The sequence below is a fragment of the Limulus polyphemus genome, unplaced genomic scaffold, assembly GCF_000517525.1.
Source record: "Limulus polyphemus unplaced genomic scaffold, Limulus_polyphemus-2.1.2 Scaffold245, whole genome shotgun sequence".
NCBI lineage: Eukaryota > Metazoa > Arthropoda > Merostomata > Xiphosura > Limulidae > Limulus > Limulus polyphemus.
This window is the reverse complement of record NW_013665855.1, coordinates 259495-275779: the sequence shown is the minus strand read 5'-3', so window position 1 is coordinate 275779 and position 16285 is coordinate 259495. Positions and strand designations below refer to the sequence as shown.

At 33.9% G+C, this 16285-nt stretch overlaps 1 protein-coding gene across 1 annotated transcript in view; it reads left to right on the top strand.

Moving 5' to 3' along the window:
* Positions 1-8500, top strand: part of LOC106478738 (dystroglycan-like) — a 42947-nt gene extending 34447 nt beyond the window's left edge. Inside the window, exons 3-4 of the mRNA XM_013939298.2 lie at positions 1497-1638; positions 3885-8500. Of these exons, the coding sequence (XP_013794752.1) occupies positions 1497-1638; positions 3885-6820 (3078 nt within the window). The 3' untranslated portion in view covers positions 6821-8500. The remainder of the gene's footprint in view (positions 1-1496; positions 1639-3884) is intronic.
* Positions 8501-16285: the final 7785 nt, after the last annotated feature.

Genomic DNA, 16285 nt, shown 5'->3' with positions numbered 1-16285 from the left:
AGAGTACAGATAGCCCATTGTGTAGCTATGTGCTTAATTACAAACAAGCATACACTGACATATGCCTTATTATAGTTATGCCTAGGTACTAATTAAAAAGTACATACTATAATAAATTTACGCTGTCATTGTTTTCGCCTTGGAGGTGGAGTTAATACATTGCAGACGAAGTGAGTATTTTTGCATATTATGCGTATATTAATGGATTCTACATAAGACTTGTTAACTATAATTGCGAATGGCGTCTCTGTATTTGTGCCTACCGTGTCCGATGTCTTAAAATTTAATCAGACATTATACTGTTGTGACGGCATTTTTGAACGATATTTGCACAGTCTAGTTTGCAGAAATTTACTACTTTACTATATTCATGAACATGATCCTGAAGAGGGAAGAAGAAACAGTGTTTTAAACATTTTTAGCCCTGATTTCGTGAACTTTTCGCTAACATTTATCAGTTGAAAATAGACACCGTAAAGGAGGGAAGAAGAGGTCTAAATTGCACCTCACCCCCACCCCCAGGTTGCGATGGCCGACGAACAAAAATGCGACCAAAATACCGATCCAGACCAGCACGTTTGCAGATATTTTGTCTTTCAACAGATATTTATGACATAAACACGGGTGATTATTCACCATGTATACCCAACATGAAATAAACCAATATTTTTGTGTAAGTAATCAAATTTTGCAATTTGAAATTCTTACAAGTATTTGCATTTTGTATTCAACAATTTGGTAATCATTATTATAAAGTGAATGTCACAAAATACTTTCCTTAACAATCCATATATGTCATAAAATTTCTTATTAATTTTCTTTCAACTAAAACTAAATCAAACAAACTAGCCAACTGTTAAGTGCTAAATAGATATGTAAAGTAGTGTTCTGCGAGCTTATTTGAAAAATAAAAGATAAGCAAATCATACACAAAGCAAAATCATAATCCTACTATATACTAAAATCATTTGTCCATCCATAACACACTTGTTACAAACGCTTCTGGAACTAAATATTAGTGGTGACCCAATTTTTAGTTTTACTCTGGCTACGCCCCTGCTGAAAATGAAAATGTAAAACTAACGTCTGCGCATAAAGATGTGAAATTAAGGCCTGTGCATGAATTTGTCAAACTAGGGCCTGTGCATAGAGATGTGAAATTAAGGCCTACGAATTAAGAAGTGAAATTAAGGCTTGGGCATGTGTACATGAAACCAAGGCTTGGTAATCTATTTACTGGGCAGATACATTTTAGCCAAACAAGCTACTTAATCTGTTAAATGCCATAAAATTCATTTCTAACAAAAAATGTGAAAATATTTTTACACTTACGCTGTAGCTCAAGCTAAAGACATTAAAAGTTTTAACATTTGAAAATTACATAGAACCTGAGTTGGCCTTTCTAACTGTAACGTGTTTCATAAGATAACTAGTCTTTTAAAAGTATAGTAAGTTATTCAATTCCATCAGCAATCTCACTGACGTTATTTTTGTAGGTGACTGAGGCCGGAGAGCAGACTCTACCAAGTTGGCTTTACTTTGACAAGTATAATGGCACATTTCAAGGTGTCCCCTCCGAGGCTGACCTAGGACAATATTACATCAGTGTTAAAGCAATAGGTCCTTGCAGCGTTCAAGGTAAGGTATATCCACTCTGTTCCGTCTGTTCATCTAAGAATTTATCATTTATTAGAGTTTCAATTTTATTAATATTTGGTGTTTTCAGAACTAAAAACAGTAAACGACAATCACATCTCAACATCTTATTTCATGTTTTATCTTTCAAGACATTTTTGTAATTGTTGATTTTGCATTCTATTTACTTGGTTCTGCTTTCCAAAATACTCTTATAATTTCATTTTCAGAGAAAACTTACAGTAGAGAATACTGCAAGACATGGAAAAAATAACGAAAAAAAAATGTTAAAAACACACGTCTGTAACAAAAAATATTTCTATTATTACGTTACGTGCGTGACCTGCCCGAAACGTATCAAATAATAATAATATGTGTGTGTGTTTTTCTATATAGCAAAGCCACATCGGGCTATCTGCTGTGTCCACCGAGGGAAATCGAACTCCTGATATTAGCGTTGTAAATCCGTGGACTTACCGCTGTCTCAGCGGGGGACAGTAATAATAACGTTTTTGTTATAGACATGTGTTTTTAACATTTTTTAAAAATTAATTAGTAATGTACTTTTCAACATGATTATTATTTTTTTTAAGTTTCTTAAAGTCTCTTATGTATTTTCTATGTAAAATCGTTGTTTTATTTCTAAAAACTTTTTTTCCATTCAACCCCCTTCCTTTTATCCCGCGGTAAGTTAGTTTACCGACTTACAACGTAATAATCCAGGGTTCGATTTCTCGCGGTGTACATAGTTCTGAAAGTTGATAGTATGTCTTTGTGCTGAAATAAACAGACAAACTTTCTTCCCTTTGACATAAATCACTGTAACATACTTTGTAACTGCCATAAAATGTTTTTGCAAGGTAAGCCAATTACAAAACTACTGACTCTTACGACATCGTATGAATAAATCACAAAACTATTGACTCTTACAACGTCATATGAACCAATCACAAAGCTACTAACTCTTAAGACGTCATATGAATAAATCACAAAAACTATTGACTCTTACAATACTATATGAGCCAATCACAAAGCTACTGACTCTTAAGACGTCATATGAACCAATCACAAAGCTACTAACTCTTAAGACGTCATATGAATAAATCACAAAAACTATTGACTCTTACAATACTATATGAGCCAATCACAAAGCTACTGACTCTTAAGACGTCATATGAATAAATCACAAAAACTATTGACTCTTACAATACTATATGAGCCAATCGCAATACTACTGACTCTTACGATATTATATGAGCCAATCACAATACTACTGACTCTTACAATACTATATGAGCCAATCGCAATACTACTGACTCTTACGATATTATATGAGCCAATCACAATACTACTGACTCTTACGTTATTATATGAGCCAATCATAATACTACTGACTTTAATGACATCATTTAAAATCATGTGATCAATGTTTCGCATTTTGTTTATTCCATGCTTTTAGAAGTATAAAACTCGTGTATTTAATTTAAAAAGAAGTTAAAATATGGTTAGGCAACTTTAAATATATTAATATTTGTTTCATCACGTAACGGCAATATACCACCTAGTTTTGTTGATCCAAAACCAAACATTTTTCGTTCGAGTAGAGAAACATTTGTTGTTATATATTGAAGCACATTTGAACTTTTATAAGAACGTATAGTTATTCACTTAAATAAAATTGTAACATCTGTGATATAAATCATGCAATATTTTGCACTTGTTTAATATAATTCGCACATTTAAGGTGATTATATTGGATAGTTAAATAATCTTAAATTATTGTGCAATTTCAAACAAAGCCACTAAATCTCATTGCTATTTGAAAAAAAAAAGTCTTCCCCTTGGGTAGCTAAAAGAACTCAACAAAGAGAATTTCTCGTATCTTTGCATGAAAAAATAGAATTACATATTAATTTACGTATTTATTTAATTTTTTGCATTTTTTTTTCCTTTAGAGGATAGAATCTCGATTGAAGTTATTTATATAGTTATGTTTCATCGTTTATATAGTATAATTTTAAGATTTTCAAAATGTTTTCTTTTATATGAATCATATATATATATATTATATTCTGACAGTTTTTCAGTTACCGAGAATTATCAGTGTATTTTATATTACTGGATTTTTTTGGGGGTAGTATATTTTAAAAGATGGTGTTGAGTGAATTGCTCTTAGAACGTTAAACATACTAAATGTGAATTTCATCACAAAAAAATATCTCTTAACCACAAGTATATTTTGCATACAGGCACATTATCAACTGATCAAGACGTCTTCTCCATTGAAGTGGTAGAAGAACACCCCTCCATGACAGCAGCTGTTCCATTGCCAGATCTCACTACTGAATCTCTCCATTGTCCTTCTGGAGCTCCTGTCACCATAACTTCACTGATGCTTGATGCTAACTTGGAAGAAATTCCTCCCACCACAAGAGTTATTTTGCTGTCAAAAATGGCCACCTTTTTAGATTTACCAATAGATTTACTAAAGCTGGCATCACTAGGTACTGATCAAAAGATTCCCGAAGACTCTGCTGTATTGGCAGGCGCAGGAACTCTAAAGAGACGTCAAGAAATTGGAGTAATGCTTCAATGGCAGGTTGGCTGTTCAGGGGAAATTCATCATGACCACAACAACAGAATATCTAAGCTTGAAAGAGCAGTAGAAGATGGTGTTCTGGCAACACTTCTAGGTTTTCCCGTAATTGGTTGGCAAGTAGTTGCCAACCAACCAAAAATGACACGCAGAGAAAAACGACAAGTTGCAATCCGAGGAACCCCAGTGTTAGAACCTACTCAACCAACTAGGTGGCAGGTATTGCCAAAATATGTAGAAGAGGAAGAACTGACAATAGAAACCGAATTTCCACAATCTAGAATAATCCCAACTATGATATCACCCACCTACAACTCCCCTTCTCATCACCACCGACACCATCACGGTGAACAGTTGATACATAAAGAAATTGTGATCCCACCAACTATTCATTATCATATGGCTCCTACTACTTGGCCAAGCTCACCCTTCCCCACTCCAGTATACCAGCCTGATATACCCACCATTTATGTTCCTCCGTCACTCATAGAGTCATCAGAACCAAGTAGAAATCTACCTGAAGAATTAACTCCAGTTGGCCATTTGTTATCCTCCCTTACACAAGCAAATATTATTAGTAAGCCCACGGAAGCATTGCCGATACCATCAAGAACGTTTGCTCTTACATCATCAGTTGTGCCATTTGACATCAAGCCAACCACTACACAAATGTCTGAAACATCAAAAATAAAAGTGAATCACAAACCAACTATAGAGAAGCGTGTAAAAAAGCTATCTATGGTAGCTGGCTCCATATGGAGCTACCATATCCCAGCTGATACTTTTCTAGATGTTGAAGATGGCAATACACGCCATCTCAAGCTTATCTTCATGACTGGTGAAAGAACAGCAATTCCATCTAGCTCTTGGATTCAATTTGACCCTGCAAATCAGACGCTGTATGCTCTTCCTTTAAAAGACAATATTGGAAAGTATGAATTTATTTTAGAGGCAATGGACAGTGAAGGGATGACAACACATGACCGTCTAGAGATTCACGTTAGGCAGCACCCTTCAGCTCGGGCTATTCATCACGAGTTCAGTATGATCCTAAAATACAAAAAATGGCAGTATCGATTGGCTATTGATTGGCAGATTGAAGTAGTTCAAAGGTTGGCTAAATTGTATGGTGATACACATACCAGAAATGTCAATGTCCAGTCTATCTCTTTGGAACCAGTAACATTAACATGGACAAACTTTACACTCCCTAAGTATCCTTGCCCTCGTGAAAATATTACGGAGTTGATGAACAAAATTATTGCAGATGATGAAGGTCATCCTACAAAAGCACTTCGAAAGGAGATGGGTGATGACTTGGATGTTCAGAAAGTAACAGTTAACTTCCTTGGGGTTTGCCATCATCCTATAAGCTCTACCCCAACACATAAAAACTTTGAACCCATGTTACGTAATCCTATTGAACAAATAAATGGTACTGTTGGAGAAATTTTGCGTTTCAGGGTGCCAGATGACACATTTTATGATTTTGAAGATGGTAGTACTCGGTACTTAAAGCTGACTTTCCTCACCATTGATAATATTAACCCTCCCAAATCTCTTTGGGTGCAGTTTGATGCAAAGTCTCAGGAATTATATGGCCTTCCCTTTGATAATGATATGGGCCGCCATGAATTTCAGATGGTTGCCATGGATGAACATGGAAAGGAAGTTAACGATGCATTTGTTATTGTAATACATCAAAGACCACCTAGAAAACGAAGTGTTGAATTCAGTTTGCATATCGAATATGATTTTGAGAACTTTGACCACGACACGGGGAAAAAAGTATTAGTAGCTTGGAAGCTGGCACGTCTTTTTGGAGACTCAGACCCTCGTTACATCACAGTGACTTCCATCAGCAAAGGTTCTGTTGTGTATGCCTGGACAAATAATACTTTACCACACAATCCATGTCCAAAGAACACCATCAGTAATTTAGTAAAGTATTTGTTCAATGAGAATGGCACAATTTCCTCACGGCTCATAAATGCTATGAATCCAGAGTTTAGAATCACAAAAGCTGATGCCATGCCACTTGGAATATGCCTGGGGGCAGTAACACCAACTTCTGTGACAGTTACACCAACACCAGAAGTTAAAGAAGCTGAGGCAACAGGCACTAGCAATGATGACATTTACATCACTACCATCATTCCGGCAGTTGTTATAGCTGTAATGCTAGTCATTGCTGCCCTAGTGGCATTTTTTCTCTATCGCAAGAAGCGGAAAGGCAAGATGACGATGCAAGACAACAGCACTTTTATCAGTAAAGGAATTCCTATTATTTTTGCTGACGAGCTAGAAGAGAAACCAGATCCAGCAAAGCCACCAGTCATCATGAAAAATGAGAGACCACCTTTGGCACCACCTGACTATCCACGATCATCAAGAGGAAGCAGCAGAGATACCACTCCACAGACAGAGAGAAAAGAAACAGCTAATCACAGTGTAGACCTGCATCCTGACACCATCTCCTCCCCTCCATATCAACCCCCTCCTCCTTTCACCACAAATCGTGACAACAAAAACTTTAGACCTAAAACAACTCCTACCTTCAGGCAGCCTCCTCCTTATGTACCTCCTTAAGTTAATTTCTAGAGTTATAGGGGGCGTATTGTGCCTTCATCAGATAGATCTTTCCTGCACTGTTGTCATGTTTGAATCCCAAGCTTTTACTTTGGTCACTAACTAGTACTCAAAAATTGTTTCCTTAGTAGCTAAGTATTTGTATTTATTGCTTAACTCGTATCATCTTTATTGTTAAAACAAGATTGTAGGATACTGAAGAATTCACTTTGTTGTGACTAAAAATTTAAACTTGATTCATGTTTCATTTATCCGTACACTCTGAAATAGGTATTTTACATGATTTAAACAAAACATCATCGTAACTAAATGTGAAACCAAGCGTCTGCAGATACTCTGATCTCAGTATTTATAAAAGAAAGGTAATAATTTTATACCTCTATGTGCTAAATAAATCAAATTATGTTTATTAACTTATTAAATTTAGTAAAAACTAGGGGCTCGTGATATGAATAAAATTTGTTTTAACATATTATATACATTTACGTCATGTGACTTATAAGGGAAAGCACTGATCATATGATTTATTTATTATTAATGCAGTAACTTTGCATACATATTCTTATCATAGATTATGGCCTGGATCAAAATACAAGGTAAATTTGCATTAGTATGCAAATAGAAGTATTCATTTTGCATCATGGCTGATCCAAGATACTTGGACTTACAATGAAGACTACGCAGAGGATTAATTTGCACGTTGAATTTAAAAAAACAAAAACGGATCAATATACATGACTAATATATTGCTTTATGCTTACTATTTTTATGGTTGATAAAACTGGCTTTACATAATGGCTGAGTCAAAATATAATTTGTAGTTTCGTAAAAATTCAAGCGTAAATGTTGTGAGTTTTATGTGGTTCAGTGGAAGTGTCATTTATACATCCTTGTCTATAACAATACATATAACATCTTGATATATATATAAATAATTTGCATATTTAAATACGTAGGATGTATAAATAAAAGCAGGCTCCTCAGTTGTGGGTCTTAACCTTTACAGACTTCACTTATTCTTTGCAATGGAGAGTAAAATTATTTTTCACTGTCACTTTACTGATCCTTCTCATTTTATATCCACTACTGATCCACTAACTTATTAGTCAATCCCTCCCTACTATGATTATCAGCATTACAAATTCAACATGATACCGACGACTATTATTTTCTAACTATTCCATAATTTTACAGTTATTGACCTACTTATTTGACATGGTATAGGAATTAGTTGATATTGATGGTAAAAGTTAAGATACGCATGTAAACGTCTATGTAAAAAAAAAAAGATATATTGTATAGTTTGATGATTTTCAAAAAACATATAGAACATTATAAGTCTTATTACTAAATCTTTTGGAAAGTTCACATGCTCATAACATTTTGTTTTATTTCCATTTTAAATGTAAATAGAGCTAGGAAGAAAATGTCTTTTATTACTGTCATAAGAAAATATAATACCCCATCCTAATTATTATATATGTGCTATGCCGTATATATAAATATATATATGTTTTAATCTTTAACAATTAAAAGTAACTCATCATAATTATGTACCAGATGTTAGTCGATTGTGAATAGTGAGTGCAATTTTTTGTATTATATATTGTTGTGAATGGAGAATATTCCTCGAACTTGCTGCTATTCAGTCAAATAAATATTTATCGACATTGTGCAAAATATAGTTATTCCCATTTATCCATGCATCAATCTATTAAGCGCACGTGTGTGAAATCATTTGACTCGGAGAGTAACATCCTCAGTATAAACATCCAATTGAAAAAAAAAGAACGAAAGAAAAACGCCTTGTGACAAATCGTGTATATATTAGGGATAGGCAATCTTGTAAAATAAGTGAGCTTCGTAACTTTCACTTTAGAGGTACTTAAAGACGCTAAATTAGGGAACAACAATATATGCCTAACAGTTTCTAAGCTTTTTTTCACATATTTTGCTAGTCTGGGGAATGAAAAAGGTTGGGATCCATTTGTACAGCTTTTTAGTTGGCCAGAGCAATGTTTTAGTTTTTTGTTAATTAAGAAACTGTTTCCGAACCACTGGTTAGACTTTTCGACTGGCTAGTGCAATGCTTTACAACCTTTGGTTTGGCTTTTCTGCTGGTTATGGCATTGTTTCTGGACCATTGTTCTAACTTTTCTGTTCCCTAGTGCGCTGTTTTTCAAACACTGATCTAGCTTTGCTGCTGGTTAGAGCTCTGTTTTGAACCACTGGTCTAACTTTTTTATGGCTATAGCACAGGTTTGCTTTGGTCTACCCACATCATGAAAATAATACTTAAACCAAGACTTGTAGTTACATTTTTCACTCGGAGACTTTTCGGTCATCAAATTAACTGGACTACTCAGCCTTGTTATGTAGTGTATTTGCCGTTCTTAGATTAATATGGTATTCATTTCTAAATGAAATATAGTTGTACCTTTTCTAAGTTAAACTTTATGTTTACATTGTTTATTTTTAACATGAACAATGATTCTAGCCATAACTATGTGTTAATAAAATTATAAATAGCAGCTTGGATAACCACTCACGTGCATTGTCACATATGTCATGCTTCAGCCCGAGACAAGTGACTTACTGAATCTTGAAATAAATATCGACACATTCAAATTGTGTAATAAAATAGTACAGGAAACCAATGGCAGGTTTAATATCAATAATAAACAAATAAATCACATTAATGTTCATGGAACAACTTGAGATACAATCGTATGAACAAAATTTACACTCATGGGAGATCGTGGTTAACAACTGTATCATTTAGTAAAATAATATATAATGGACAACCCATTAGCGGGTTTCTTTGTTGGAGACGGCGTTTCGATACACTTTGGTGTCGTTCCAGAAATAATATTTTTCGAAATTTGCTAGAGAAGGTTATTTATTCCCATATATATTATACTTGCAATTCACATTATGATAACCCACATGCATCATCTTGCATTTATTATAATTAAATCCATCTGCCATTTATTTGCCCAACTTACTAAACGATCTAAATCCTTTTGTAAAGCAGCAGCATCTTCTTCACAGCTAGCAACATCTAAAACATTTATATCATCTGAAAATTTAAGAAATTTGTTGACCATTCCTTTATCTATGTTACTGATGTAAATCAGAACGAGCAAAGGTCCTAAGACTGAGCCCTGAGGTACACCATTAATTAATCCAGTTGGACTGAACTCCATTTATAACAATCCTCTGCTTTCTTCCGTCCAGCCACTCTTCTATCTAATTAGCTGATTTACCCTTCATACGTATACAGACAATATTTTTAAAGGCCTTTTATGTGCCAATATGTCAAAGGCTTTCTGAAAATCCAGATATACCAAATATACACCCTTACCCTCATCTACATTAGCAGTAACGTTTTCAAAGGATGTCAAAAGATTTGTAAGCCAAGATTTTCCCTTAGTGAAACCATGTTGACTATCCAATAAAATTCTAAACTTTGTTAAATGACTTTCCAAAGCACATTTTATCAGAAGTTCCAAAACTTTTCCCACAACTGATGTAAGACTAATTGGCCTATAATTACTGGGACAATTCTTAATACCTCCTTTGAAAATAGGAGTGACATTAGCTAATTTTCAATCCTTTGGCACCCGACGCCTATTCAAGGACTTACAAAACAAAACAAAAATAGCAGCAAGTGGCTCACATATGCAATCCTTAACCTCCTTTAAAACCCTTAGGAAAATATTATCTGGCCAAGGAACTTTATAAATTTTTAAACTTCCCAAATTTGCCCGATCTTGTTTCCATCTGTCTGTCAGATTTTTAAAAATAATACATGTATATAGGTTCTGTTTGCTTGTTTTTTTGCCAATTGTCAAAATAAATGGCTTTTACTTATATTTCTTAATAGTATAAACATATACCTTACTCATTAATCCAATATTTCCCTCCTCAATCTAGCAGCAAATTTCGGGCACTGGTCAAGCAGCCTATTTTACGCTCGACTAGTGAAAGAGAGTTTTCTTGGGGTACTCCCGTTTCCCTCACAGACAATTCTAGGGTAATGGATTTATAGATCACCGCCTCCTTGAAAAGGGCCTCCAATTAAATGAAATTAATCTCTAAGTCCATAAGATTGGTTAATTTATTTTTTAAAAGACTGTTTGGAGCTGGTGTTACCAAGAGGAAAAAAAAATGAAAATGTCTGACTTCATCAATGATGACTGAGCTCCTCCTGCATTTTTCTTCAAAACGACTTTCCTCACACCACCATTAAATTTCAACATGCTCCCATACCGTAGAAATTCTCATGATGTATGTCGCAAAGCGACATGCAAAGCCAGCAACAACCACAATGGATAATTATCATCTTCCAAACTTTTAAATTTTGACAGGTTTTGAACCGAAATACCCGCCACGAACTGAATTACAACCACAGACTTAAAAAAGATTCACAAAAGTACGTCAAAACGTTTTTCTAACAAAGAAACTTAATAAACATAATATGTTCCACCCTAATGTGGAGAAATTGAGATTATTTAAGATATAATTCCAAAAAAGTACCTTAATGTATTGTTACGTATCTGCTTGTTTGTTAATTTCCCATAGAAATTCTTTCCGAGAAACTTCAGCGATACTTTCTTAATTAAAACTAGCTTATTCTTTCTCGATACAACTTTGCAATACACAGAAGTTCCACAGTCAATACGTTTGCAATATCGTTAACAAAACACACACTTTATATTACCGTCACTACCGTTCGCTTGACTCAATTATCTGTCTCTATATTTTTCTATCTGCAATCTTTATCTCCGCTTTATTTGCCGGGCTTATATAAAAAAAAAGATGGCGCCTAGAACAGACTAGAGTTGCCAGGGCAAGTCAAGATCCATTCAAGAATCTCATGACGTGTTACCAGCGTCACGTGACTTCCGCTGTTGTAACAGTATTACTAGAAAAAAAATAGATATTCAATAGTTTATTATTTAAAATGCACTAATGATACTTCTTCGAAATATACCGAGAAAATATATGGTTATCAAGCTTTTTAAAAGTTTTAAAATCTCTAAAAAATTTCCCTAAAAAGTTTGCGTTACTAGCAATCTTGACAACCAGACGAAAGATTTTTCGCATTTTTAAACCTGTAACTCTAATGCTTTTATAGCGCGGCACGTCAGTTGTAATCTAATTTCCTCCAATTAAGAAAAATATATAGCCATCATGTCTTTTTACTACATCTCCTAAAAATAATTTTACTACTGATCTTAAGGGCAAGAAATTTCTATACATTAGTTTGGAAAATTTATTCCTGTTTTTTCTTTGAAAGTGAAAGTAAAACATAAAGTAGTTATGTCTTAATATCTTTTTGATCAAAGTTGAAAAAAATAACATATTTAGGAAAGAAAACTTTTGCTTTATAAAAGTATAATAGATTTTTTAAATTTTATAACCACAAGTAGGAATGAATATACACGTAACCTAACTAGCTATAGTAATATAGAAAGTTTTAATGATACAAAAAAGCATTGAAACAAGAAAGTTAAAACTATAAACACCGAGTTACTTAAAATTAAAAAAAAAAAGTATCCGTACTTTGGCTCAGACAAACATAATTATACTGGTTTATATCCCTTTTATTAGCTATATTTTTGTGTGCCAGCAATATCAAGCGTGGGGCGCGTGTATACCCAATTCGATTTTATTACTCATTCGGATCTGTACTAAACTAGTGCATCGTCCGTTTTTTACATATATACTACAATCCTTTTCAGTACAAGAAATAAATCATTGGGACCCAAGACGGAAAAGTTCTGTGAAAAAAATTAGAGCGATAAGGTGTGTAATTTTTTCTTTACGTTTATCTGGAAAAATCACTTACTTATATTTTTAGATGAACATTTCTTTAAAATAGTGAACTTTTGATTCACTCCATAAACACGTATATTGCAATTTAGGCAGTTTTAATTTTGTTTAACCAACACTGTGAAATAGTCATTGTTAATAATCAGACATTTTAAAGGTGGTTTTAAACGGTCGATTTTTATAGCCGCCATTTTGTTTCATCACGATCCCTACTATTAAAGTACTACAGCACTTAATGATAACGACGTTTCGAGCAAATGTTTTCATTAAGTTTGATATAAGAACGAAAGACTATTGTACAATTCAAAAGTAATGCGTTTTTGCATAAATATAAGATCACCATAAACAATGTACATATAATATTAGAGAAAGAGATTAAACTGAAACCGTTGATACAACACAAACAATATAATGAATTAAGCATTAGAATCCACTGGCAATTGGCATGAAAGTCTAAATATACTGAGTATGAGACTGCGTTTTGTAAAGATGTAGAGTTTACCTGCAATAAAAATTATTGTAAGATAATTAATTGCTTATTTTAATTTCGCACAAATGTATATCACTTAGCAGGATGCAATTTATATTTTCTTTTTCAGTAACCCCCCGACCCTCCCCAGTTTCCAGGGTTTTGATACCAGTGGTTGGCGTAGCACAGATGGCCTATTGTGTACCTATGTGCTTAATTACAAACAAACGAACTTTTTCGGTAATAGGAAGCGCAACTAGAAACCTCAGCTCCACAGTCCAGTACACTAATCATTGTACCTCTTTCGGCCTCAAAACAATTATATAACCATTAATTTTCAAAAGACAAAAAAAAAGAAAACAAACATTAGACACACACATTTATTTATATATATATTAACATAATCTTACTAAATAATAAATATATAAATTAAAAATATATGAGATGTTTTGTTTGTTTGTTAAATTTTACGCAAAGCTACTCGAGGACTATCTGTTAGCCGTCCTTGCTTTAGAAATTATAGACTATAGAGGAAACAGCTAGTCAACAATGCCCACCGCCAACACTTGAGCTACCCTCTACCAACGAAAAGTGGGATCGTCCATCAAATCATAACAGTCCCACGGCTGAAAGGATGAGCATGTTTTGTGTAGGAAATCAAAATTTAATTAAAGTAAATGTTAAACAAAAATTGTATCAATATTGACAGCTAGTCAACAACGCCCACCGCCAACACTTGAGCTACCCTCTACCAACGACAAGTGGGATCGTCCATCGAATCATAACAGTCCCACGGCTGAAAGGATGAACATGTTTTGTGTAAGAAATCAAAATTTAATTAAAGTAAATGTTAAACAAAAATTGTAGCAATATATTCTTCTTCTAGTTGTGTAGTGTAGTCTTACATATACCTCTATCTTAGATTTTTTTAAAAGTATATTAATTTGAAGCTTTATTTACATTCCTTTACCAAGACGCTCGGCATGGCCAGGTGGTTAGGGCGTTTGACTCGCAATCTGAGACGAGCGGGTTCGAATCCCTATCCTACCAAATATGCTCGCCCTTTCAGCTGTGAAAGTAGTTCAAGAGGTGGCAGTGGGTGGTGATGACTAACTGCTTTCAGTGCTAAATTAGGGAGGCTAGAGCAGATAGCCCTCGTGTAGTTTTGCGCAAAATTCAAACCCTTACCAACATTTTTGTAATAAATTGTTTTAGAAGAAAATAGATGAAGTATTTTATAAACGAATATTGTAACAGGAATAGCACATTTCACAAATTAAAGTTTAAATCGGAAGTAGCTCTAAGTTCTTAATTGGTTATTTAAGCATCAATCTGAAATTTCTTACTTGAAGACCTTTCGTTATTTAGCATGATCCTTACTATTAAAGTACTACTGCACTTAATGATAACGACGTTTCGAGCAAATGCTTTTCATATAGTTTGATATAAGAATCTCTGAAGTTTCTCAAATTGCCTTGAATGATTAAAGAGGATGTTTATTCATTGTCATACGCAGATCTTTGTTTCTTTTGGTTATGATGTTACTTTAGCCTTTCACTATGATCTATTATATGAACTTAAAAGAAGTGTGCCGTCCTGATTATAGTGTCCAGAGACACCATGTCACATACATCATTAGCACGAATTATGTAATTTTGATTATTTTCAGTGTGGATTCATACTTTTCAGTTAACTCTATACATACATATAAACAAAATTTGGATTCTATTTTATGTTTCTTTAAAAATAACTGCGAGATTATTAAACATTTACAAAACCACATGGTCGAAACCTTAGATCTAATTCCAGAAGAATAAGTAATTTCGTTTTCTTTCTTCCATTTTTTTTTTGTCCTTTCAATTTTTTTTATGTCTGTCATACACATTGTACTATTTTTATTCGCAAACTCATTCAGTCACTACTTTTCTTGTTTGTTTGTAAGTAAGCACAAAGCTACATAATGGGTTATCTGTGCTCTGCCCACCACGAGTATCGAAACGCGGTTTCTCGTGTTGTAAGTACGCAGACATACCGCTGTTCTACTGTGGGCTACTTCGCTAGAGGACATGTTTTGATTAACCTCGTGTTTTTCAATAAATATAAGTTTCATATTGTCCGTAGTGCGTCTTAAGTTTGTTGATAATGTCGCATTTATTCTTATCTCATACTTTGATGATCGAATATGCCTTTCAAAACCACACTCGCCATCTCTTTATATATATATATATATATAGAGAGAGAGAGAGAGAGACTGTATATGCATATATTTATACATACATACATATAGTACATACATGCACCGCTCCATCAAAAGAATCTGGACATGTGGTCATAAGTGGGGGTCTTAATTTTTATTGTCCTAATACAGCGTCACACTCTGAAAGTACATTTAGCTGACCTCGATGTTTTTTAAATGTACTACCAAGTTTCTGATAATGTTGAATGATTTTATGTACAGTAAGTAGCACATAACCATGCACTGCAACTTTTCTAAAGTATTGATTTTCCATACTTAGAGCATCCTGTGATCCCTCTTTTCTCAATTCCATGTACTACACAATGTTTTGGCGCATTGCATAACCTTTGACACTACCAATCCGGCTACCTGTAATGTATCAGGATTTGTGCTTTACAGAATTTCCTTACCGAGAATGCCGATGAGCCAAATTTAGTTAAAGTTCTGTTTTATTTGCACCAAAATAATTTCACTTCTTACACCAATGTAGTAATATTATTCTATCCTTCGGCAGGTTCATTTGGATTATTTGGTAAAAATAATGCAAGATCTAGTCCCATAACAATAAATAATTAATATATTTTTCGATATACGTTTACTACAGTCACGTTCCTGACTAATCTACTGATTAGCCTACAGAAGCACCAAGTCTCAGTGATACCACCAACACCTAGTCGATTATTGATTCTTATATTTATACTAAACTCTCACTTCTAAGAGATGCGAAAACTTGTTTCTAAATTGTAGGACAATTTTTATTAACTATCTTGTTCTTGCGTCATTATTGTGATTAGTAGCTCCGTGTAATTAACAACTAAATTATAAGCTGTTATAAAAGCACGTTAACTGTACACTGAGTAGTCACAAGTAAATAGACACCTAATTTTTCGTCATTTAACTGATTTATGCTAACTAATTTGTG